Raw genomic sequence first — 23,287 nt, 5'->3', positions numbered from 1 at the left:
ACAAATGGTGAGAACCAACCATGACCAGCTGCTGACTTAATAATAATACATGACCACATGGAGGTCCAGTGCAAACTCAGACCACAAGCGGTATTAGCAAACTTAAGTAACAGAAAATACTTTTAAACAAAGTAAAAGGTGTCAAGTATTTCAAAGTAATCCAACACCTCAATTTATAGGTACACTGAATGGAAATGATCATAAATGTACCAGGAGGTCCGACACCGGAAGAGATCACCAACTTACCCCATAAGTATATGAAGATGGGCCGTATGGGTTCAAAGCCCCCTGACTGTCAGCACACTGAATTTAGGCAGGAGCTCTAAGAGTGCTGATGCAGCATACCTGGCAGATCCTGGCAGCAGCACTTCAAAGAGCCATGCTACACTTTGAAACCCATCATACTTCACCCCTGTGGTTGCTTTAAGAGCCAGTGCGCTTAACAGTTTCAGTATGTTTGGCACAAGCCATGAGCCCGAACGTAGGGGGAGGGGGCTCAGGAAATTCTGTGTTTTAAGAAACAGAGTCGGGATGAAATCAAGACATTTTATCCTAATATCTTATTAAAGACATTTCATGTAGATAATTCCTAACCAAGGGCTCGGTGAAAGAAAACGCTAATTTATATTCTCTCTTTAGATTTGTGAAAGTGTAATTCTGAAATGTGAATAGCTGAAAGGCAAACCTGAACAAACATTTTTAAATCTTAGAATCTCTTTTGCAAGAGCATCGTGGGCCAGTTTATTTTCTGATGAATGAAGTGTTTAAACATGATATGGAAAAGCAAATGCAATGTCTGAAATCACACTGTAACTCTGATCCGTCAGAGGACTGCATCGCTCAAAGCGTGATTTCTGTTGTGAATCTATCTGTAAAAATGATATAAGCTATTAATAGTCTCTTTTTAGTTTGTGGGAATAAAAACATTTTTAAAAGGGAAAAGGCCAGACATTCCAGGAATTCCCTGACAGCTCCATACATAAGGAAGGGCAGGACTGGAAAAACAGAGTCCAAAATCAGGGCCAAGCAGTCTGAGACACTGCCACTCACACATAAGCAAATAAAAGAAGAAGATGACACACTTAAGGTTTCCCCTCTTTGCCTATAGGTTTATAATCCTGGTCTGGTGCCATAAGCCATGATGATGCGATCATTTTCCTTCTCTTTCCTTCCTCCTATTCTCAGCGCAGTGAGCCGGGGTGAAGAAGGAGGAATTTCAGTGGGTACTGAGGCGAGAGCCTTGAGTAGACAGACTTTGTGGGTGTTGACATTGTACCACTGCCTCCAGCACCGCTCCAACAGAACGCTTTCAGCTGCCAGCGTGCTCCACATAACGCCGACACTCAGCAGCCAATTCTACAACTACTTATGTCCACGGAGCACAGTTAAAAAGGGGAACAAAAGACCCAATTCCCTGCCTGCAGATAAACTAGCCTGCCCAAAGGGGTGTTGGAAATTCTCATTCCCTTTCCAGAGACAAACTTCTTTAATCTAATAAATTGTCAGAAGCCTTTAAAAAGTCTTTAGAATGTAATGAGCCTCACCAAACAGGCTTTATACTTACTGTATATACTACACTAAAGCACAGTACTTATAGTAATTATAGCATAAAAGTGATTATGCAGACAATCCCCAAGACAGTAGTTTAGCCAAAGGAGTCACACTGAACAGCTTTTCTGAAGCTTTTACAAACATTAATCTTGAGAATAGCAAAGAATATTCATGAAAGTTAAACATTAATTTGAATGCTTCAGGCATTCTTAGATTCTGTGTGTCCTGACTCCAACATCTGTGCACATCTCAAACTTAAGTCTGTCAAAGGAAGGACACGCTGTTTACCTTGGCAGTGAACCCCACTGAGACTGTAATGCACTAATCTGTGTCTGCTGCCTCAGGGGAGAGCAAATAAATAGTACACATGAGCACAATGGTGAAACTTGACCAGAAGCAGCACTGAAGCTTTTGCAAAGTAGCAGAGACACCATATGTGCTAAATGCAAAAGCGAGCTAACAGAGAGGCATCTGTGAACCAATTCTGAAGAGTAAATGTAAATAAAGTGTGCTTTCCAGTGCATCTATATCCAACAAATGCAATTTTCAGATGTGGCTAAACCAATTTTTCTTTTAAAGAACAGAGTCGTATTAAAATGAAATTCCAGTCGCTGTGCACCAAAGGTTTGGCCTTCAGCTTTGGGAGCCCATCAGCCGTTCGTTCTTCCTCCTGTTCCTTCACCTCCTCTTCTGCTTCACTGTCAGGGTTTTGGTTAATGTTACTTTACTTACATGTTTGACGCTGTCTCAAGTGTTTTATGCCCAAAGTTGAAACCATACAGCTGTCCATCTACTGGTCGTCTTAAATTAGCTTGAGGCCTTTGCTGTACTGGGACTTTATTTATGCTTACATTCTGTACATATACAGACTTTACAATGCAGTAGAAAGCATCTTGGATATCTGGATTTTAAGAGTTCTTTGTTGAGAACTCATGTTGGATCCAAACCATTATTCCAAGGGGAGATTATTGTAAGTTATACTTCCTTGGACTCACCCAGTGCTGTTCGGTAGATCTGTTTCAGGGTGAACAGCTCTCACTGGTCCTTGGATTGTAGCAGCTTTAGGGTTCAGTGTGAAGCTCTCTCTGCTCAGCATCTTGTTCGCCAGGTTCAGGTTGGTCAACTGTGGGCAGAGAGGAAGGCTTAAAAACTTGAAGGGAGGATTTATCTTGATTGCATTTTACAAGCATAATGTACTTGTAACCGCACTTTCTGTATAAGTACAAACAAACATCTCGCTAATAGTGATCCCATGTCTAAATACAGAGAAGTGATGAATAAGATTAGGTGGAACATTGTGTTTCTTCATACGCCAATCACCTCCATCTTTTGTATCTGGGGGCTGTGTGAAATGTACACACAGCACATGGCGCAGCCAGTCTCCGCTCAGCACTAAATCTAAGCGGTCCCCTCCCCCTCCTGCATCCTCAACAGAATCAGCTATCATGACTTTCCAGGCCAACAGTGTTTGCAACCACATCAGCACTTGTGTGGCAAAAGCGCCCCAGTACTGCTCTGTGCTAGCCTGGGAATGATGCTCGATGAAATCTGGTGGGAGAATTAAACATAACGCTGCGGTGCTTTATTTACTTTATTTCCTTCTGTGCACTAAAGGACCAATGGGAAAAAAACTGAAGCTGCTGGGCCTTGCATGGCATTAATAAAGAGAGTGTTGGCGTTTTGTTACATAGCTACAGCTCTGGTTTATTGGGGTTTATTAAGGTAGACTGGTCATATTTTTTTATAAAGTGTTTAATATAATCTGCAGAAATTAAAACAACCTTTGGAGAACATGTAATATAACATGTCAAGAGACCAAAATGGGAGTATAGATCTGTCAAAAGAAATCTTTTCACTCAAGGCACAAGCTGTGTATGCACATATATGCCCATCAATATATCACAGCCCAGGAGTATATTCACTTCATTGATGTTCAGCATGTCTGGCTTTACTCAATTTCAGTTTCTGTTTTGTATATGTGCCCTAGCATGAGAGTGAGTAATTACGGAGTCAACTGTGCAACAGGGTGTTGTTCATGTTTACAAAGTTCTCCATTTAGTCCAGCAAGTGATTTAATGACTTCAAATCTCAGTCCTGGAAAAAAAAGCAAAAAGCAAATGTACTCTAAGCCTTTAAGTGCAAAACACTGAACTACTTTACTCTGAAAAATAAGCTGCTGCCATGTTGAGGATTAACTACCGACAGGAAATACAGCAAACACCTTTCAGATAGACAGAATAATATACAGTCATAAGGAAGCCATAAAACTGCCGCCTGTGTGGTCTGGTGCCATCGCAAAAATCTCTGACTGAAAATAAATAAATAAATAATCCAGCGATGCAGAAGAGGAGGTGAAGGAACAGGAGGAAGAATGAAAGGTTGATGGGCTCCCAAAGCTGAAGGGCAAACCTTTGGGAAATATGCGACAAGGTGGTGATAGAGACAACCAAGTTGCCACTCCCCTGCTTGGTGCCAATTTGCCACATTCCTTGATTTATAAGCATCAATTACCACAAAAAAAGAAGAAAAAAAAGGTGGCTGCTTGTTAAGTATCAACAGAAATCACTCCCCCATGGTGCTTCTGATAATGAGACCTCACACAGAGCTGAGGGGCTGACGCTGCTCACCACTGTTTGGGCCGGCCAGCTTCAAACTCCAGTTCCTAGACCCACCCCCATACCAACCCCAGCCCGCAGACTGCAGGCGAGCTGAAGGCTGAAGAAGGAAGGTGCAGACCCTCGGGCTCCAACAGGTCTGCTGAATGAATAAGCAGTTAGATGCCGCCGATCAGCGTGGGGCCTGAGCCAGGTTTACACATCAACAAAGAGAAATATCAAAGACCTCACAGTGAGAGGACTACTGCAGAGAGGCCAGATTCTTCTTCCTTACATGAACCATTACACAGATCAGTTTACAGTTGCTTAATAACTCAACATAGTTTCTTACTCAAAGTAGTTGTAGCTGTTGAGTCACAGAGCTGCAGAAGCTGAGAGCATAATAAACTTACATGTTGTGTCAGCAGGTTGATGTGACTGGAGCTGGCATAGTGGTGAGCAACCTGCTTGTCTGCCAGTTTCTGCAGGGCTGAGATGAAGGCCTGCTGGTTGGACTGGGCCTGGGCGGTCAGAGTGCTCAACTCCCTGAAAGCTCCCACTGAGTTTGACTTGAGCTTACTGGAAGTGCTCCTCCTGATCACTGAGAAAGAAAAACAAAAAGGAAAAGGTGAGAACATCTTTGTGAATTTGATTTGAAACACCAGCACGCCGTGCAGGAAAGATTACCTTGGCCTGCAGATGTGGGTCTAGAGAGCTTCTGGCTATAGATGTGTGTGGCACTTGGAACGGACGAGGCCGCTGCAGAGCCAGCCATGGATGAGGTAAAGGACTGAATTCTTCTGAGCACCTGTGTCGATGGCCCTGTAGTCGCCGCATTTGAGCCCGTGGGCGCAGCCGTCCACAGGACCCTTGGAGGTTGTGTGACCACATGGGCAGAGGTGTATGCGGGAGGGTCAGAAATACTCTCAGAATGGCAGAGGTGAGACTTTGCCAAGGACTGTGCATAAGATGGTGGCTGAGGAGGTGGAGGCGGCGGTGGACAGTGAAGAGGCAGGGATGCAGGAGAGCAGTGCTGCACATGATTGTGCACGCAGTCCAAGGTCACAGGAAAACTGGAGCGGTGTTGAGACGACTGGACTTCTGGCTGGGTTTTAACCATTCTTACTTCAGCCCGTATGTCTTCAGGCAGCAAACAAAAAGAAGGCTGACCATCAGTGGCCTTATTGTCTGAGTCGGAGCTGACTTTCCCTGTTAGGAGCGACAACTCTGAATCCGCTTCCACGGCCAAAGCTGTTCAAAGGAGGAAATAAGCCAGAGCTCCTTTATCATCAGTTACTCATTCCTCAGCTCTGACACACATTTGTTTTCCCGCAGTAAGTTCTAATCATTTGAAGCTGACCTTTTCTTCACCCCAGATGACTCAATCTTTTTTCCTTTCACTGTTCTAGATTCACAAATCTAAACAGTTCCTGTTTACTATGCTTGAATGATAAAAAATTAAAACATGAACCAGATGTACAGTAGAAAAAACAAAAAGCATACATGGGAAAAGAAACAAGAAACTCACATTTAGAATTATCACAGTTTCCTGAATCTCTTGAGGCATTTGCTTCACGAACATCTTTCTTAATGCCTCTGACTTTTGTTCCTAGGAAGACGGTGGCCGATTTATTTTTCTGCGTGTAGAATGTCAGTACTTCCTCCAGGTCGTTTTCACTGTTAGTTCAAGAAGAAAAAAAAGACATGAAATAAATGTGTGTAACAGAAAACTTGGCTCAAAAAAGTTGAGCCAAATCACTAACCTGGCTGCACTGATGTACTCTTGAAACACTTTAGGATTAACACAACGCTCCTCTTTACTAATCTCCTGTTTTTTCACCATATGTTCAGTTTCCTGGGAACATAGAGAAAAGAACAGAACTGCAGATGTACTTTGACTGTTGGAAATAAACAGCTCAATGTCCTTTGTGTTTCAAGCACCTCTCTGAATTGTAATTCTGCAATGACTCTACAGTCTGGGAAGGGGTACCTTGTTATAACAGTGGATAAACTCCCCTAACTGATGGGACAGGATGCGTCTGCGGTCTTGGAGTGGTAACTGCCGACTGGGCAAGACTACCTTTATGTTTTGTTGAAGGTTACTGGCTGCTTTTCTCAGAAAGCGAATCACGAGCTCCTGTAAAGACAAAGAAAAAAAACTTTTATCATCAGTTTCCCGAATCACTGATTCATTGAGCCGTCTCTGTCGTCTTAACTCTGGGTCTGACTCACTTTAAAACACTTTTGAATTTAAAGATCAGAGATAGGCACGATTTTACACTGATTTTCCTCAGGTTTTTTAAGGTTGCTGATGATGATGATGATGTATGCCATTACAATGCAAACTTTCCAAACAGACTCTCTTTTACAGAGTCCACGTTTTCCTTCTATGTGGCTACAAATGCCACGTGCAGATTTCCACGGTGCAGATGAGTAACAGAGGAATAATAAGGGAAACTGACATGCACACATACATACAGAGAAAACAAAGTTACAGAGTGTTCGATTGCTTTCATTTTTTACAAGGAGTTAAAAAAAAATGCTATAGCTGTACCATTTGATCGTTGCCATTGTCGGGCCAAGCTGAGATGGTGTTGTCTCTGCTTTCTGCTAACAGTCTTTGCTGGACTCGCTGCAGGTAAGAGGAGAAAGCAATACGAGCCTGCACTTTGCTGAAGAGGAGAGGTAAAAGCAGAAAAGAGAGAGGAAAAAGCATCAAAGGCAAAGCAAATATAAAGCAATGAAAAATAGAAATATGCAACAATAGCTGATAACAGAATGCTGTTGGAACACAGTGCATCTTGTCTGTATCTTGTCCTGTATCAGTATCAAAATGACAAACTGTCTTCGTGGCCCAGGTGAACCTGGAGAGAGTACTGCCAGAACATTGTAGCTGTCAAACACAAACAAAGACATGCTATACTATAATTTCCCAGCTTCGTGCACAGTCCTGGCAAGCACTAAGGAATTTCTACAAACTCAGACTTGTTATCGTAATTCTTCCTGAAATTATAATTTCAGGCACACGTTTGAAATGACAGGAGACTGCAGCCTTTGTTGAGTCTAAGTACAGTGGTGAAAGCATATTGTATCTGCGTGTCTTTATTTAAAGAAAAGTGAGTGTCTTGATCCTCAGCAAATTTTGAACCCTTTACATCTGCTTTTATACCATTTTCAAACAATGACTGTTTACTTGTAGCTCAGGAAAAGGAAAGCTACTGCCTGTGCTAATAAACCAACGTTTATTTACTAGACGGTCACAAACTACTTAAATTGCGGGACCTTCTGCAGACCCATCATGAACCTTAACACTTTTTCATGCCCCCTTTTACTGAAGTGCCATGTGCTTCAATCTAAGTTAAAACTGTGTTTTCATCAAAGCAGAAAAAGTTAAAAAGTAAACTATTATGTCTGGACTCAATGGCGTACAAGAATAACACTGACTTTCGTTGAGGCCCAGCCAGTCAGAGGTAGTGAGAGGAATTAAAACATCAACACGTGTAAATGTTCGTCCTCGTTTCTACCTGCAACTTCACAGTACTCCTTACTCAATGAGGACGAATGGGAGCAGCAGCCCAGAATGCAAACTGACCTGAGTTCCCAGCCCTGTTGAAGGATGTTGAGCAGGTTGACTGTAGGGCTGGCATTGTGCACGGCTGCCTCTGAGCTGGACTGAGCCTTACTGTGGCATCGCTCCAGTGGTGTGGCCACTTGTTTTCTTTGCTCTGCTACCAAAGCCTTGTGTGAAACTGGCTCAAGAGCTTGTTTCACCTCCTCCTGAGCACACTCCTCTCCCTCCTGACTGCTGTTCTCAGTCAGGGAGGCCTTGGATTCCTTCCCTGAGGTATGCAACACAGCAAGAAAAGACAAATGTCAGTTGCATCACTGGCATTTGGGATAAAATACACACATGCACTCAAAATAGGCTTTTTATTGTTGCTGCAATGAAATGAACTCATACAGAGTCATATTTGGCCAACCTTACCGAGACACAGGGGAGTTATTTATTGGAACCAAAAGTGCATTAGCGTGAGATGTTGTTCTACTTAGCTACACTCTTCCTAGTTTTGGAAAAAAAAAAGTTATTTCAAACTGAAGGAAAAAAAAAAGAAAGAACACATTGAGTTTACCCGATTTTTTCTTCCTTGCAGCAGAGCCATGAGTCAGGTGGCGCTGTCTCCTCTTTCGTGCCTCCAGAGACAGCAGCTTCCTCTCATACTGGACAACGTGACAGCCATGGACCACGTCCACCTGCAGCTGCACATTCCCATTCACATTCCTGCGAGGCAGAGCAAGACGTGTCAACGCAATGATAATAACAACAAGAATAATGATTTATATGGATATTATCAACAAGTATAAAGCAGAGAAACAGCTGTAAATTTCAACTTTAAGTTAGGTACTGCAGCAGCAACCATCTCCCTGAACTCACTACCTAATGAATATGGAAAATCTTAGCTTAGTCAGGGGACAAATCTCCAGTCAATACAGTCAAACCTGTGGTTAAATTTTGAAGGCCTGCGCAGATTCAAATAACCTAAATGAACGTTGTACTACAATAACAAAAATGCGGTTCAATAAAACGGCACAATTCATCTGTGACTATCTTTCCCTTCCTGCCCCCGAATCGATGCCACAATGCCACATAGACACAGGCGCGCGCTGGAAAAGCTGTTCGTCTCACCTATCCAGTCAAAAGACCAAACAAATGCCACGTTACAATCCCACCATTTCCACAAACTGATGGAGAGATTTATTTCCCATCCCGACCACAGTGGAAATGCTTACCTTCCATGGAAAAGTCTGTTCGCCAACACGAAGTTCATTGATGTCTTGGACTCAAGATATCCTCTGAGAGAAGAAGATAATAAGCAAATTACAATAATCATAAAGGCAGGGGCCCCAGTGAGCTCCAGCGTCTTTATTTGTGGCAAATGTGTTAAAAATGAGACTTCTGTGATCCTGTGGAAGGAACGGGTATTAACTGCACCAATAGCTCCCCAGACCGCTCAATAAAACGCTTTTAAAAATGCCACAAAATACCCTGCTGCTAACGGAGGTTTAATCATGCAACTAATCCTCATATAGGAATATAAATTTTAAGCACAATGATGGATTTCCTCTCTTAATAGGAGTTTAATAGCATTTTAATATAAAGTCACTGTGGGATCATTTTTTTTGGAACATAGACTCCAACAAGTTTCCAGTGACTCTGGAGCTATATCGTAGTTTGGTGGTTAAATTAGCAAATGCAAACAGGAGTCGCTTAGTCTGGCTTTAAGCTAAATGTCCTGCTTATCTGAGCACAGTATCAGTAATGAGTAACATTACAGACAAACTTCCCTTGCGGCCTACAAGGGATCTGTCTGTTCTTTCCTGGCTCAGATTACCCATAGAGCTCCCATGTATCCGCGGTGGGGAAGATCCTAATGAAACCTCCTCGTCTTTCATACTCTTCCTTTATGCTCCGCAGCACTCTGATCTATATTAGTGAAGGAAAGTAAAATACCATCTATTAAAAAAAAGAAGCAATGTTTATACAGAAAAAATACAGTTACACAGCCTATACTAAAAGTACTTTACACAACATCTTTATTAAGACCTTACCTCCTCAACAGTTAGGTTCAGAGTGCTGTCTCCTTGGCCATGCTTAGCTCCTCGCTTGTCCTTAAGATCCTCGGTTTCTGAGATGTTGGTTGACGTCGGCCTCTGTCGCTACAAGAAGCGGAGACGATGCAAACAGTTTTTGATAAAAACGGTGTAATATGTTTCCTCTTTTCAATCCAGTTTTGTTAAAGCAAATCAGGTGCTTCATAATCAGGATGAACAAAAGGCCGTAAGGGTAATCCACAAAAATCTATTTGTATGTTAAGTTGAAAATGTAGAAGCTACATCACAGATAACCAAAACCCCGTTCTCCTCTTTTGTCTTCGCCACAGAAATAGAGTGCTTTTGTTAAGCAGTGGCATTTCTGGTTGTCTCCCTGCTGCATGCACTACTAGGCTGTGACTGACAACTTTGGCATGCAGTTTTGGAACTCGGGCCAGATAGAGGGGCACAACCCTGCATGATCACATATAAAATTTGTCATCTGAATAGCAGGGGGATTATATTTAATTACCCTGACACGGATAGTGGGGATACAAAGGCAGCCAAAAAGTGACAAGGCTTAATCCCTCAGAAAAGGTCTCAACTGTTGCCCCTGATCAGAGTGAAGGGATAGGACAGGTTCTCTATGGGCCCCTGAAGTTCTTCAACAGCTAGTGTTTGGCTTGATTTAGGTGTGCCTGAAGCATCGGGAAGAAAGTTTTTCGACTCATTACGCAAAGTAGCGCATTGCGGCTTGTTAAGTGCTTTTGCTAACGAAGCTTTGACTAAAAATGCAGCATTAAGGATTTATATAAGCCATCTGTCTGTCCCTGTGAAAAATTGCTTTAGCCACATAATCAAATAAGCAAAAAGCAGCAAGCGATTTCTTACCGGTAATGAAACAGGCATCAGGGAATTGCAAAGGGACAAAGCAAAGGAAGATTAATACGTCTGAGTCAACAAAAAAAAAAGCTTACCACTCTGCTGTGTGTAGTGGCTGGATGTGCAGAAAAAAGTTTCTAAGAGGAAATGGGTGAACACACTGCATCAGCATTGAGCCTGTATCAAGGCACATACAGACAACATCCAAACCACATCAACATACAACAATGAAACATTGTTACTTTATGTCTAAACAGGCCTTTTACACAATATAAGGTGGAGCAGAAATCTGTCTGATTTAGTAATATCCCTCCAGCAGGTCCTTTGCCAGATCTTAGTGCAGTAGTCGAGTGGAGGTAGCCAAGTGTATTAGCTGTTGTGGCATCATTAGGCAACAAGGCCTAGAGAGAGCATTAGTCACTTGATTAGAAATGATAAAACAATAAGCCACTGAGAGTGTAGCACTTACAAACTGAGGTCACTCAAACACTGTAATTGCATTAGCAGTTGTTTTGCATTACAGTGAGTTTTCCATTAGGGTAAGAGAAGAGCTCAGTGGCAGTGGCAGGAATGTAGTGTAACTACAGAGACATGAAGACAAGAATGGGAATGTTTCACAAGGAAGGGTGAATGAGTGCAATGCTTGGCTTGACGGTTGTGTTCGCATGTGTGCTGGTGTCCACCACTACCTGTGTTCTTTGGTCAGAGCGAGGCTGTCTCGACAGGGGGTCCTGACACACAAAGCCTGCAGGGATACAGAAGAGCCATAAAGGGGCATGTTTATGACATCAGGTCTTAAATATGTTACATTCCCATGACCTTCATGTATTGCATCAACTTCTTAATGTTTGTGCAAGAAACCAATGTGGAGCATAGAGCGACAGAAAGGCAATAAATTAAACAATATCATGCTATATCAAATACATGAATTTTTTAAAAATACATTTAGGTCAGAAAGAAGTGTTTCAAAATAGGGACCCACTGCAGCATAATGCAACCCAGGCCCCTGATGCTGAATGGGTTTGTTTCTTAAGCTACAGTCACACTATAGAAAACAGTAGTTGGAGATCACTGTACAACTAAAATTACTGCGACTATATGCAAGGAACTTGCAATATTGTTGCCTTTGAAATGCCTGCTTTGAAGATGGGGAGTTGGTCTGTGACTACTCGCAGACAGTTGAAAACTTTGGTGCATCAAGATGAGTTAGAAGAGTTAGTCCCTTATGACTTTACAACTGAACAGGGTTAGGTTGACAATTGCATGCAATGTGTTTGGGATAAATTGGTAATTAAATGTGAGGAATTAGGAAAAATCAGCTATTTAACAGCAAATTGGCAAAGATGCTCAGCTGCCTTGCTTTTACATAGGAATATAACTACTTTAAAAAAAGTTGGCAACAAGTTGAGCCAAGTCTCCTGCAGATGAATTCTGCTCATCAGTGCAGACTGATTCATAGTGATCGCAAGAACTGGCATTCAGTCTGTTTTTGTTTATAAATTAAACATTATTATTTTCAAACCTTTCAAACCTGGTACAAGGTTACTGGGGCCACACCCTTGAGGCCCCAGTAACCTTGGGGCCACACCCTTGAGGAAGCATGGAAGTGCTTGGTGGCTAAACTTTAGTCCATTCGGCCCATTCGGACAAAGCCCAAAGAGGCAACATGTGCCCACCTTCTTTTGGGTTCACCACCTGCAGAAGGCACTACAGGGTTCAGGTGCAATGTATGGTGGGTGGGTGACTTTCAAGGGTGGAGGCCTCGGCAGTCTGATCTCTAGCTGGTGAAATAAGCTCTTTGGACATGGAACGCCACCTCTCTGATGGGGAAAGAGCCTGAGCTAATGTGTGAAGTTGAAAGATACCCACTAGATATAATTGGGCTCACCTGAACACACACATTGGGTCTAGAACCCATCTATGGGACTCTGCTTCAATCTGGAGTTTCCCTCGAGGAGAGGCAGCAGGTAGGGGCACTAGTATCCCCCCAGGTCCCTGCCTATATGCTGGGGTTTTCCCTGGTGGACAAAACAGTTACTTTCCACCATGTGTTTAGGTTAAGGATAGGAAACTGAATGTCATTTACACTTCTTGCAGATAATGGGTGTGGTGCTCAAGGGTGGGGACTCCATTTTCCTCCTGGGAGAATGTGGCTGTATTGGCTTCATCAGGTGGTGGCCTCTAGATTGCACTGGAGTAGGTTGGAGCTGAGTGTGAAGCGGCAGAAATGTGAATTGGCACCCCAAGTCTGAATCCACGGTTCTCAGCAGGAAAAGGGTGGTGTGCCAACTCCAGGTCAAGAACAAGATGCTGCCCCAAATGGAGGAGTTTAATACCTTTGGATCTTGTTCACGAGTGATGGGAAAGAGACGTGACAGTAAAGGGACCAAAAGAAAAAGACCGTGGATACAACAGTGTAAATGAGCTTCTGGCTAAAGATGAATGGGCTCTACCTTAGTGAATTCAGTCATTTACTGTAGGAGGGATTCAGAGTAGAGCCATTACTCCTCCACATCGAAAGGAGGTTCGGACATCTGTTCGGACAGGCACCCCTTGGGCGCCTCCTGTGCAAGGTCTTCTGGGCATGTACTACCATGAGGAGCCCCAGTCTTAGCAAGACGTTCCCACCCTGTCTAAAAGATTTAAATCTAGAATCTTTTGTTTATTGATTCCCACATTCCTTCATAGCTAACTAGTTGTCACAGTGACCTTTTAAATAAATAGATTTATGTTCTATCTTGCTCTCACACTTTGGGTGAATTAAATCTATTGACAGCTTAGAGCTCTGGGCTATTTATTCTACCTCATCCAAGCCGTCAGGTAAGTTTCAGGCCCCCACCATGCTCTTGCCTAAACACGGCAATTATTACAAACACTGGTGACAGAGAACTGACAGCTACACGCAAGCAGAAAATTAATGCAAATGGAATGCTGTCATTATTTACAGGTCTGGGAGGCAGCCCAAGTGTTATCAGCCAACAGCGACTTAGTTTGTTTGGTACATAATAGATGTGCTATGTTTTACATGCCACCGCTTATTTTCCCCAGACGCGCAGTAACGTCTCCGTCCAAAGATAACTGGCAATTTATGATTCTACCCTTTCATTTAATGAGCCAGTGGAGAGGGTTTCAAGCCACAGTATGGCCTAGGGTTAAGACGCACATGCACATGTGTGCACACATTCACTCACATGGGCGTAATCACCACTCCTTTAATATCATTAGGCTGTGACCACAGATAGACTTAATGGTTCGGTGCCATTTTAGATGGACGCCTGCTAATCAGTATGCTCTGTGTAAAATATAACTGGTAACAAGGATAAAGAAGAGTATTAAGTAAAGTTAAATAATCAAGATCTTTTTCCCCACGTATACGGATTTATTTTGTATCTACAAAGAAAAGGATAAAGTCTAAAACTATGTGGGCTCCTATAGTTTCATATCTGAAGTCTTCATCTACATGAGAATTTATAATTAAGAAGGGAGGAAACATAACAAAGACACAGTATCTCTCTTTCCCTGCAGCAAACATTAAAAAACAATGTTGATCTCTGCCTTGGGCCAGGCTTAATGACCACAAAAAGTAGGCTTACGTTAACGTTTTTTGTCTGCAAGTCATTTAATGTCAATTAATGAAAGCTACGATTTGTTCTTTCAACAGTGGAGCGCCCATTAGGAAGCCATACAGCTATTTTTGGCACTTTGCAAAACTCAACTCGTGGAATGCAGGAAAACATTAAGCATTAAACAATAGTCGACTGTCTCCACTTAAAACCTGCTGGTTAAAAGAAGCAACTAGCAGTTATGGCTTTTAGTGACACTAGCACAGAAAAAAAGCATACTTGCAGCACTTTTCGTTTCATGTTAGCCTCGCCAAAATAATGTCTTTTCCCCAAATATATACTTGTGCAATAAATGCTCACTGAATGATCTCTTAATTGTGCCTAAGTATTTTTCCATCCAGAGCTTAAGCATGAGTAATGCAAAATTTAACCTTAAAGAACATCTAAATCTTCAGTTCAATTTGTTTATAGGCTCTGACTCCTTGTTACTCAACAGTTAATCTAGCTTCATTCTGCGTTGCGATTTGTATATTGATGGCTTACTGTAGGTGTGGAACGTCAGCGTTATAGTATTTTTAAGATTCATACTGATACGATATTTGGTGATTTAAAAATTCAATACATTGAAAGATATGTTTTTTTCTTTTAGAGACATAAAACATAAACAGACTTCGCTAATATTTTATGTGTAGTTATTTATAAGTCCTTATTAGGATAATATGAAAAGGCAATAAAAAAATAATCTTGTTTTGTTGTCACAAGTTGTGAATTATAACAACTATTCTTTTTGACTTTAGTCAGATCCATGCCTACAAAGTTCCAAAAAGGCTCCCGTAATTGCCCTTTTAACATTGTTAACATGTACCAATGCAACTGTTTGCTTTAAACCTGACATCTGTTAATGTTTACTTTTTCCCCATAACTTTTAATGTCGATATTCTCCCAAGATTTGTCCTTTGATTTTTATTTAGTGGCTGATAATATGGAGATACAGACATGTAAATGGACTGGTACTTATATAGCGCTTTTCTATTTAAGCACTCAAAGTGTTTTCTCACTACAAGCCCCATTCACCAATACCTGTACACATTCTTACAAGGGCTTTTATCTATGCCTAAGCCTAAGCACTTGCTTCCTAATAGTCAAACACCAATGTGTGAGGTATCAGGGCCTGAGGCTACTTTAATTCACCAGCATTTCCTATGCAAGTCTACATCAAGCTCAAAGTGCACATTTTAAATGAAGTGATTGTCTATAAAGTCCACCCACTTGTGCAAAACTGTGGAATTAAATATAAGCTGCATTCATTCCTGCCGGATGCACTCACCCACAAGTGAAAACATGTCTGCAATCATGCTGGCCTTTATCTTTAAATCCAAGGGAGCATCACTGTAAATAAGCAGATTTCACAAACAAAAACATTATTGGCATATAATGTCAGACTAAAATGCTCATCAGTTGAGTGCCTTCAACATGGCACTGAAATTAGGAACATTTTACAACCTTGAGATGATTAAAAAAAAAACACCTACAGCTTTACATTTTACATGGAGAACTACTGCTCAAGAGCACTTTAAAATAATAAAAGAAAGGCTGGCTCCTTTGAAGCAAACTATAATAAAGAAATGAGGGGTGTCTCAATACTTTTGCAAAGTACTGCGTGTTTTGGAAAAGAGATCCTCCTGAAATAACAAATGACAACAATTTAATACAGTAATTGAGTCACTCACCAGGCTAGGGAGGGAGAAAGGTTCACCTCTAACAACCAGGGTTTGAGGTTGGAGTCAATGAGCACATCAAAACCATACAGTTCTATAGAGGGAAACACAAAATGAATCAAAAGGTTTTACTGCAGACAAAGAAGTCAGCAGAAACAGGATTACTAAAAAAAAAAAGAAAAAATCTCCCAGATCTGCTCAGTTAAAGGATGAAGGATATCAAAGTCAGAAGCACTTCCAGAGTTCTGTCATAACCTCATTATGTGGCATCTGGCAACATGGCCCATGACTTTCTGCTATTGATTACACACATGTTATATACCCAATCATTCAAGAAAGAAACATTTACCAGTGCCTGCTACTGAGGGACTGGCTCAAATGCTTTAACCAAGCATATATATACACATCTCTCATGAAGATTCTTACATAAGATGGTGGCTCAAAAACAAACTGTCCAGCAAATAATTTTGGTTGAGAAGGTTAAAGTCAAATGTACATAGTTTCATTAGATATTACCTAGAAGGACACTGCCCTAATGGTCACCAGAAAGAGTTCCAGCACCATCATAAGTTAGTATCTTTTTAACTTGGAAAATAAATTCAGATACTAAACTGGGACCATGACTTACAGTGGCAAAATCTAGGGAATTAGAAAGCCTTAGACAATATATTATTATAGTATATATTTCACCCCAGTTATAGCTGAGCACTGAGTGACACAATAAAAAAGTGGTCAGGCAGTTCCCCATGTAAAAATTAATCCACTCTACTCCAATTTTCTCTCCTGTTTCACTGACTGATATATGGCTCACAGTGGCAGAGTTGCCCTATGTGCCATATGAAAGCTCTCACACTGTTCTGGGGAGTGTCACCCAATAAGCCAACGAGCCATCGGCCCCAGCAGCAGCGTGCAGGGAAACCGCAGTATTTTACAGGGATAGCGTGAAGCCCAGCCAAAGAGGCAGAGAAAAAATCCCTCTAATGGCACTTCAAAAGAACAGGCTATGTTGAGAATAGGCCTGGGTGGCTGGAGGTTTCAAAGCTGCTGTAAGCAGCACTGTTTGTTCTAACATCTCAGGTCAATGCCAGTGTTAAGCACACAAAAGCCAGCATGACAGCCACCAGTGGCCCCAGCTTTACACTCAGTATCACATTGATAAAACAGAGCAGATCAAGTTTAAAAGGATGAGTAAATGTAATTATGTGATGTTGTATATAGTTAAAAACTCATGAAGTTAACCATTAAACAAACCATGAGTTGTATGAGATGTGTTTAGTATGTACACTGGAGCATGTCTAAATAACTTGCAGATGTTGGAACAAAAAATAAAATCCTGGAGGCAGATGTCAAGTAAAACTGCTTGATATTCATCAGGAATGGTCAAGAAGTTTTGTTCATTTTGGTAAAAAATGCGGGTCTCCATTTATTACTTTCAATTCATTTTAGAATGAAATGCATTTTGTATCTGAGGACAGATGTTACATTTCCTTTCTGTGAGTGACAAATGGGTTATAGGAGCATATGCTTATAAAAAGTTATATGGATTTCGTTATATGGCGAAAACATGACTCATACAAACATGTCTGTTTGGTGTATGTAATTTATAGGCTATCCGCATGCAATGTAAAGCTGTCTGCTCATTCGTGTTTGAATGAATAAACTGTTTCTGTTGAAAAGAAATGCAACAGCCATGCAGTTTTTGTAAGAAACAAATCTGCTCTGGACCAACAGAGAAAATATGTTGAACTGAAATTGTGGCATAGGGTTCTTGTTTGCTGTAAATAAAATTATTTTCAACATTAAAGGAACAGTGTTTAAAATCTCTCCACTAGGTGTTAATAGATTTCAGATTGCAGTCAACTGAATACTGAATTCTCTTTTATTATGGTGCGTTGCTGAATAAGTCGGAAGTTCCCATTCAGAGATTTTTTGTGAAACGCCCCCTCAACTCGGACTGAAACTTGAAAAATCAGAACAAATCGACATACCCCAACTTAGTAATCCAAGAAGGTGGTGCTGAATTTAAATGTTTGTAAAATTGTGAATTTTTAATCTATACTTCCACTGCTAAATAAGCCATACACAGAACTGATCAGGCTCGATACATGAATGTGTTTTTTAAGTGCAAAAAATAAGTATGCTGTATTTCTAGTGATACCTAAATGACTCTTCCTTGCCAAGAACCAAAACAAATCCTGTTTCTCCTAGCTTTTTCTGGAAGATCCTAACTTGGGAGTGTTCCGAGGTATCTGGAACGCGGCATTACCTGTCTTATTTCAATTCATAATCCCAGATATAGTGGCTGTTGTAGGACAAACAACTCTGGCTGTTGTTCATGTGTAGTGAGTATAGGCGGTCAGTCCTCTGTTTACCTCAGCTGTCTACATGCTTTGTGTCCACATCGATCAACACTGGAGAAGGCTGAAAAGGTCTGATAGAACTCGATGAGTCAGTAAAGCTCACTTCTGTCTACTGACAGCGATACTATAAGTTGTTGAGAATATCCTGAATAGCTAGTGACTGATCTCTCGCCACATAAATAAAATTTGATTAGACGGAACATCGATGTCCATCTCAGCCACTTTATTCGAGATGATGGGCAACATGTTGAAATCCACACACTGGCACCTGCTCCTATATATTTTTAGTGGATTAATTCTTTACATTCATGAGAATGTATCAGTTTGCTAGAAGATTTAGTTGCACATTAATCTATGTATATTAATGAGTCCAACATTCTTTTTTCTATTAAATAACAAAGAATGACTTACTGTACCTTTGAATGAGTTTGTTAAATGTAATTTTTTCAGGACACACCTTGAGAACATTTCTTTACATCAGGGAAGCACAATATCACTGGGTCACTGTATATCACATGCACTGAGAGCTGAACTTATGGTAGTGTCATAGGGTCCAAATTGGTGAAAGTGCAAACACTATTTTCGTGATGGAAATGAGCAAAGTCTGCCTTACGCCCACAAGCCAAAAGCTGCAACATAAGCTGCCACTGCCATCTTTACCTTCTTTAACTTCTGCGGATGGACGGGACCCCCACTGCTAAGCAGTGCTCACTTAGCAAAGCATTTTATTTTCCACTTGCTAGCTTTATACCATTCAATCCATTTTATAGGAAGATGGGGAGAGAGTGTGTGTATCATAAAGCTTATAGACAAGAGCGCTGGAATAAAATGGCTTAGCTTACGCTCTCACTTCAGTGGCACCACAACAACAGGGAGAAAAAACAACAACAACAAAAGAAAAAAAAACAGGAGGTGTTACACCACCTCACCGTCCCCCCCGACATGCAGGCTCCATGTGTCACAAATTTTCCCCCAATTAGTAGCAGACGCCATTCCTTCCCTGTGAGCCTGTCGAAGCGCTCACTGTTAGGCACGTTTGTTCTGCGGCTCGACCGCTGCCAGGGGAACACTTTTAAATGTGCCCACAGAGAGCCCACAACAAGCATCACAGACAAGCAGACGAGAGGCAGCGAACATCCACATCACACCCATTAAAGAGGGAGGGAGAGAATAAATATGACAGAGAAAAGGGATGATGAAGAGTTTTTTGAGGGGTTTTTTTGGTGTGCTTTCTTTTTTGTTATTGGATGGGCGCTGCTGGAAAATTCACCACAACAGACAAATGCCCAAAAACAATGATCTCCCCCACCCTGCCCATGCAGCTTGTTGGTCCACAATAACAACATCAACATAAAGTATTTCCTTCATGTGTGTTCTTTTCACAGCAAGGACAATTAAATTCAGAAATAAATTAATGGCGCTGAACTGTTTCACTGCTGTCGCAAGGAGCTTAACAGGCACGCCTCAGAGCCACAATCGAGAAAACACTCCCAGGACAACAAATTAAGTCGCTGTTAACACTCTATAGCGTTATTGTGATAGTGGGACCCAAAACCATTAATCATTCTCGAAAACACTCAGTTACACAGCAGCTGCACTGTCATCATAGGAACACAAACACTGTGCCGCAGTGAAGTGTGGGAGTATCTGACAAATGTAAGACAGGCAGAGTGGTTCGCAGACGGGAGATCCAACCACACTCAGCACTTAATGAGGGACGTTCAGTGAAACATAGGACCAGTAAGTGGAATGTTTTGTGTGTAATAAAATAGGCCTTTGGCTTGGCTAATCAGATCTTAGTCAAAACATCTCATAATCAGCATCTCTCAGCAAAAAACCCTGTCCATTAATCACACAGCAGCGGTAAAGAGCTGCATGGGTGGCATTTTCTCTCCACGGACACACACTCACACACACACACACTTACACCCACTCCTTACAATGTAAAACGAAAAAACTGCTGTTTTTATTTCTTCCCACATGAGACATTACGGAGCTATAAAAAGATTTTGTTACAGTATGTGCATTTAGACACACCGTGCAATTCAAGCAAAGGGAAGAAATCCAATTGGAAAACAATAAACATTGTATTAAAGCCATTAATGGACATTAAAATGGCAGGGAACAATTTGCAGTAAATTAAGATTATAATGTGCTTTATGGTCTCGCATGGCTCCCTTCCAGACAAGCAACAGACTGTATTAAAACTCTAAACAATGGCTGCTTTTATCAGCACGTTCATTGAGCTAACACACATGCATTTGTTGCCACGCATTCTGACGCTTTACCTGTTTACTATTACAGGCATGCCAGGAAGAAGGCTGAGGATAGTGGTGGCTGTGAAGTGGGAAAATATAGTAAGGATAAGTGAAAGAGGAGAAGCAAAGGAGCTGACAGTGGCTGAGTGAACATGACTCCCAGGTGGTTAGGGTGGGTTTTTATTTCAGGGACAAGAAAAAGAAGCCCACAAAGATATCGGACTGGACTGCCTGAAGCTTAGACAGCTTTAAGCTTGTATGTTTGGAAAACACATGGTTTATACTGGTTTCTACATGTTCCTGTGTTCATAATGTATGCACATACACACAGAGAGCAACATGACCACACTGGGAGAGACAGATCAACAGAGAAAGGATGAGGGTGGTCTACTGTCTATATTTGGAAATATAATCCTGTAAATAGACTATGAATGCTGTAATTAACTTGCTTGAGGCCATCTAAGACAACAAAACTGCACTAAATTCAACAGTAAACTGATACGGATGAAGTACGATAATGGCCATGCTCACAACAGACTCCAGAGTATTATGTGTCCTAATCAAAAGGTGCAGTACCTAATTGTTATTGTTCAGTCCAGCTACTGTATACATGAAGCAGACTTGGGTTTCTGCAATATTAATGTAAACACCTCTTACCACTTGTTCACCTTTAGTTCAGTTTCAAAGCAGGCTATGAACAAAACAATATAAAACAGGAACACATTCTTACTCGTCTACAGGTTGGTGCAAGATCAGATTCAGTTGCTAGTGTGCTGTTTGCATGCATCTGTGGAGCATTTTTGTGAATGCATTTAAAAAAACAAAACAATGGTAAATGGCCTGTATTTATATAGCGCTTTACTAGTCCCTAAGGACCCCAAAGCGCTTTACATATCCAGTCATCCACCCATTCACGCACACATTCACACACTGGTGATGGCAGCTACATCGTAGCCACAGCCACCCTGGGGCGCACTGACAGAGGCGAGGCTGCCGGACACTGGCGCCACCGGGCCCTCTGACCACCACCAGTAGGCAACGGGTGAAGTGTCTTGCCCAAGGACACAACGACCGAGACTGTCCAAGCTGGGGCTCGAACCGGCAACCTTCCGATTACAAGGCGAACTCCCAACTCTTGAGCCACGATCGCCCGGTAAAACAAAACAAAACACAAAAACAGAATACAAGCACTGACAAAAATAATGAATGAGAACAGGAGCAAACCTGTTTATCCATTCTTGTTTTTCACCCCCTCTCTCCAAAAATATGTCATCGCGTTGTATACAGTGTCTCTCAGGTATGTATGAAAGCCAGGTTGAGGCTTGGTAAGTAAATACCTGCATGGTCACCTTTTACACCCTGGGTTAATGTGTGTTTTCTCAACCTTGCAGTGATGCTCAGGGTGCAGATAGCATCTTTATGCAGGCGAATGTCTGATGGTTATATTTTGCTGATATGCATCCAGTACAGCCCAAACAACCGCCCATCGTAGGACTATTACGTCTAAGAGGCCTGTCACAACTGTGGAGTCCTTTATTTTTCTAACGACTGAGAGGTGAGGAGAATGTGAGCATGAAAGGGCGAATTATAAACATAACGCGGCAGAAGAAACAGCAAGAGAAAAGGGGGGGAGAGAGTGAAAAAGAGGCAGTGGTGCTGAGAGAAGCTAGGCCAGCGTACTCGCTTTCAAACCCAAAATCTCAGAAAGGCTGCCAGACACGAAGAAAGAGCGCAGACAATTAGTGCCAACACTAACATGGGTAATGGCTCCAAAATGGAGTTCACACGAGCCCACTGCAAGGCAAGACTAGCCAAGAAAACAGTCAGTCTAAATCAGGCTGAATGGCAACAGAGGAGAGGAAGCAAATTCCTGCTTCAGTCAACAGGCCGTCCACGACCCGGCAGCCAGTCAGAGGGCAGCAAACATGCAGGAAGGTTCCACACTGAGGAATGAATGTCTACAACTTCAGCACGGTTCAGTGGACAAATAGTATGGAGGAGCTGCTGGACAATGAATCTGAAGCTGAAGAGAAATGTGAGGGGTGTGGTAATATGTATGACTAAGTATGTGTGAGTGCTTCTGCACCGTGAGCAAAAAGAGAGATTTTCTTTCCCCCCGGAGTTCAAATTTCATTCAAAAGAAATTCTTGAGGAGCCACATTTGTGCTGATGGCCTTCACATTCAGACTAGTCTTTCAGAATTTTAGCAAATTCTTTTGGAAACGCAGCTGGATCCCATAATTCACAGTGGCTGTAGCAGGTGTAAGCATATTTTGGGGGACTAGATTGTTTTAACTGTGGCTGGGGAAAAAAGATAGTTTTAAGAAGAATAGGAAATGATTACCAAAGCAGTTTGTCTTGTGAGGAACAAATGTCTTGCAGGCGGTGGCTATCTGTAGCTCAGCGCTCAGTACAGCTTTGACGATGAGGTCCTCAACTTGCTTCATCAGCGCTGCGACAGAAACATCAAAGGAAAATAAGATATTTTAAAAAAGAAAACAGATTGAAAAGTTACTTCTGTCGTCATTGCATGGATATTAAAAATGAAAAGAACAAGGTGAAGGTCTAACTCACATGTGGTGTCCTTCCCCTCCTGCTTCAAATACCTCAGCACTGCACTCATACTCCATTTGTTCCCATAATCCTCAACTTCGGGGTCATCGCAACTGAAAAGAAAGAAATGAGCTTCAAACACTCCAGCCGTAATAAATGGATGAGTCAGAGGGGGAGCCTTCCCGTAACAGCACCGCGTTGTATTTTGATCACTGAAGG

At 41.8% G+C, this 23,287-nt stretch overlaps 1 protein-coding gene across 4 annotated transcripts in view; it reads right to left on the bottom strand.

Annotated features, from left to right (window-relative positions):
- Positions 1 to 1,600: 1,600 nt before the first annotated feature.
- Positions 1,601 to 23,287, bottom strand: part of ttll5 (tubulin tyrosine ligase-like family, member 5) — a 33,381-nt gene continuing 11,694 nt past the window's right edge. For 3 of the 4 annotated variants that reach the window (XM_026151871.1, XM_026151872.1, XM_026151873.1), the window contains exons 11-28: positions 23,090 to 23,181; positions 22,860 to 22,967; positions 15,910 to 15,991; positions 15,507 to 15,568; positions 11,306 to 11,361; positions 10,712 to 10,753; positions 9,753 to 9,860; positions 9,536 to 9,627; positions 8,934 to 8,996; positions 8,276 to 8,424; positions 7,738 to 7,984; positions 6,700 to 6,817; positions 6,136 to 6,282; positions 5,909 to 6,000; positions 5,674 to 5,822; positions 4,833 to 5,396; positions 4,559 to 4,746; positions 1,601 to 2,674 (exon numbers count right to left, since the gene is read on the bottom strand). In XM_026151871.1, the coding sequence (XP_026007656.1) occupies positions 2,543 to 2,674; positions 4,559 to 4,746; positions 4,833 to 5,396; positions 5,674 to 5,822; positions 5,909 to 6,000; positions 6,136 to 6,282; positions 6,700 to 6,817; positions 7,738 to 7,984; positions 8,276 to 8,424; positions 8,934 to 8,996; positions 9,536 to 9,627; positions 9,753 to 9,860; positions 10,712 to 10,753; positions 11,306 to 11,361; positions 15,507 to 15,568; positions 15,910 to 15,991; positions 22,860 to 22,967; positions 23,090 to 23,181 (2,491 nt within the window). In that variant the 3' untranslated portion in view covers positions 1,601 to 2,542. The remainder of the gene's footprint in view (positions 2,675 to 4,558; positions 4,747 to 4,832; positions 5,397 to 5,673; positions 5,823 to 5,908; positions 6,001 to 6,135; positions 6,283 to 6,699; positions 6,818 to 7,737; positions 7,985 to 8,275; positions 8,425 to 8,933; positions 8,997 to 9,535; positions 9,628 to 9,752; positions 9,861 to 10,711; positions 10,754 to 11,305; positions 11,362 to 15,506; positions 15,569 to 15,909; positions 15,992 to 22,859; positions 22,968 to 23,089; positions 23,182 to 23,287) is intronic. The other variant, XM_026151874.1, reaches the window with a different exon arrangement.

The sequence above is a fragment of the Astatotilapia calliptera genome, chromosome 19 (genome assembly GCF_900246225.1).
Source record: "Astatotilapia calliptera chromosome 19, fAstCal1.2, whole genome shotgun sequence".
NCBI classification, from domain to species: domain Eukaryota; kingdom Metazoa; phylum Chordata; class Actinopteri; order Cichliformes; family Cichlidae; genus Astatotilapia; species Astatotilapia calliptera.
The sequence above is the reverse complement of the archived record's forward strand: the minus strand, read 5'-3'. Positions and strand labels throughout refer to the sequence as shown.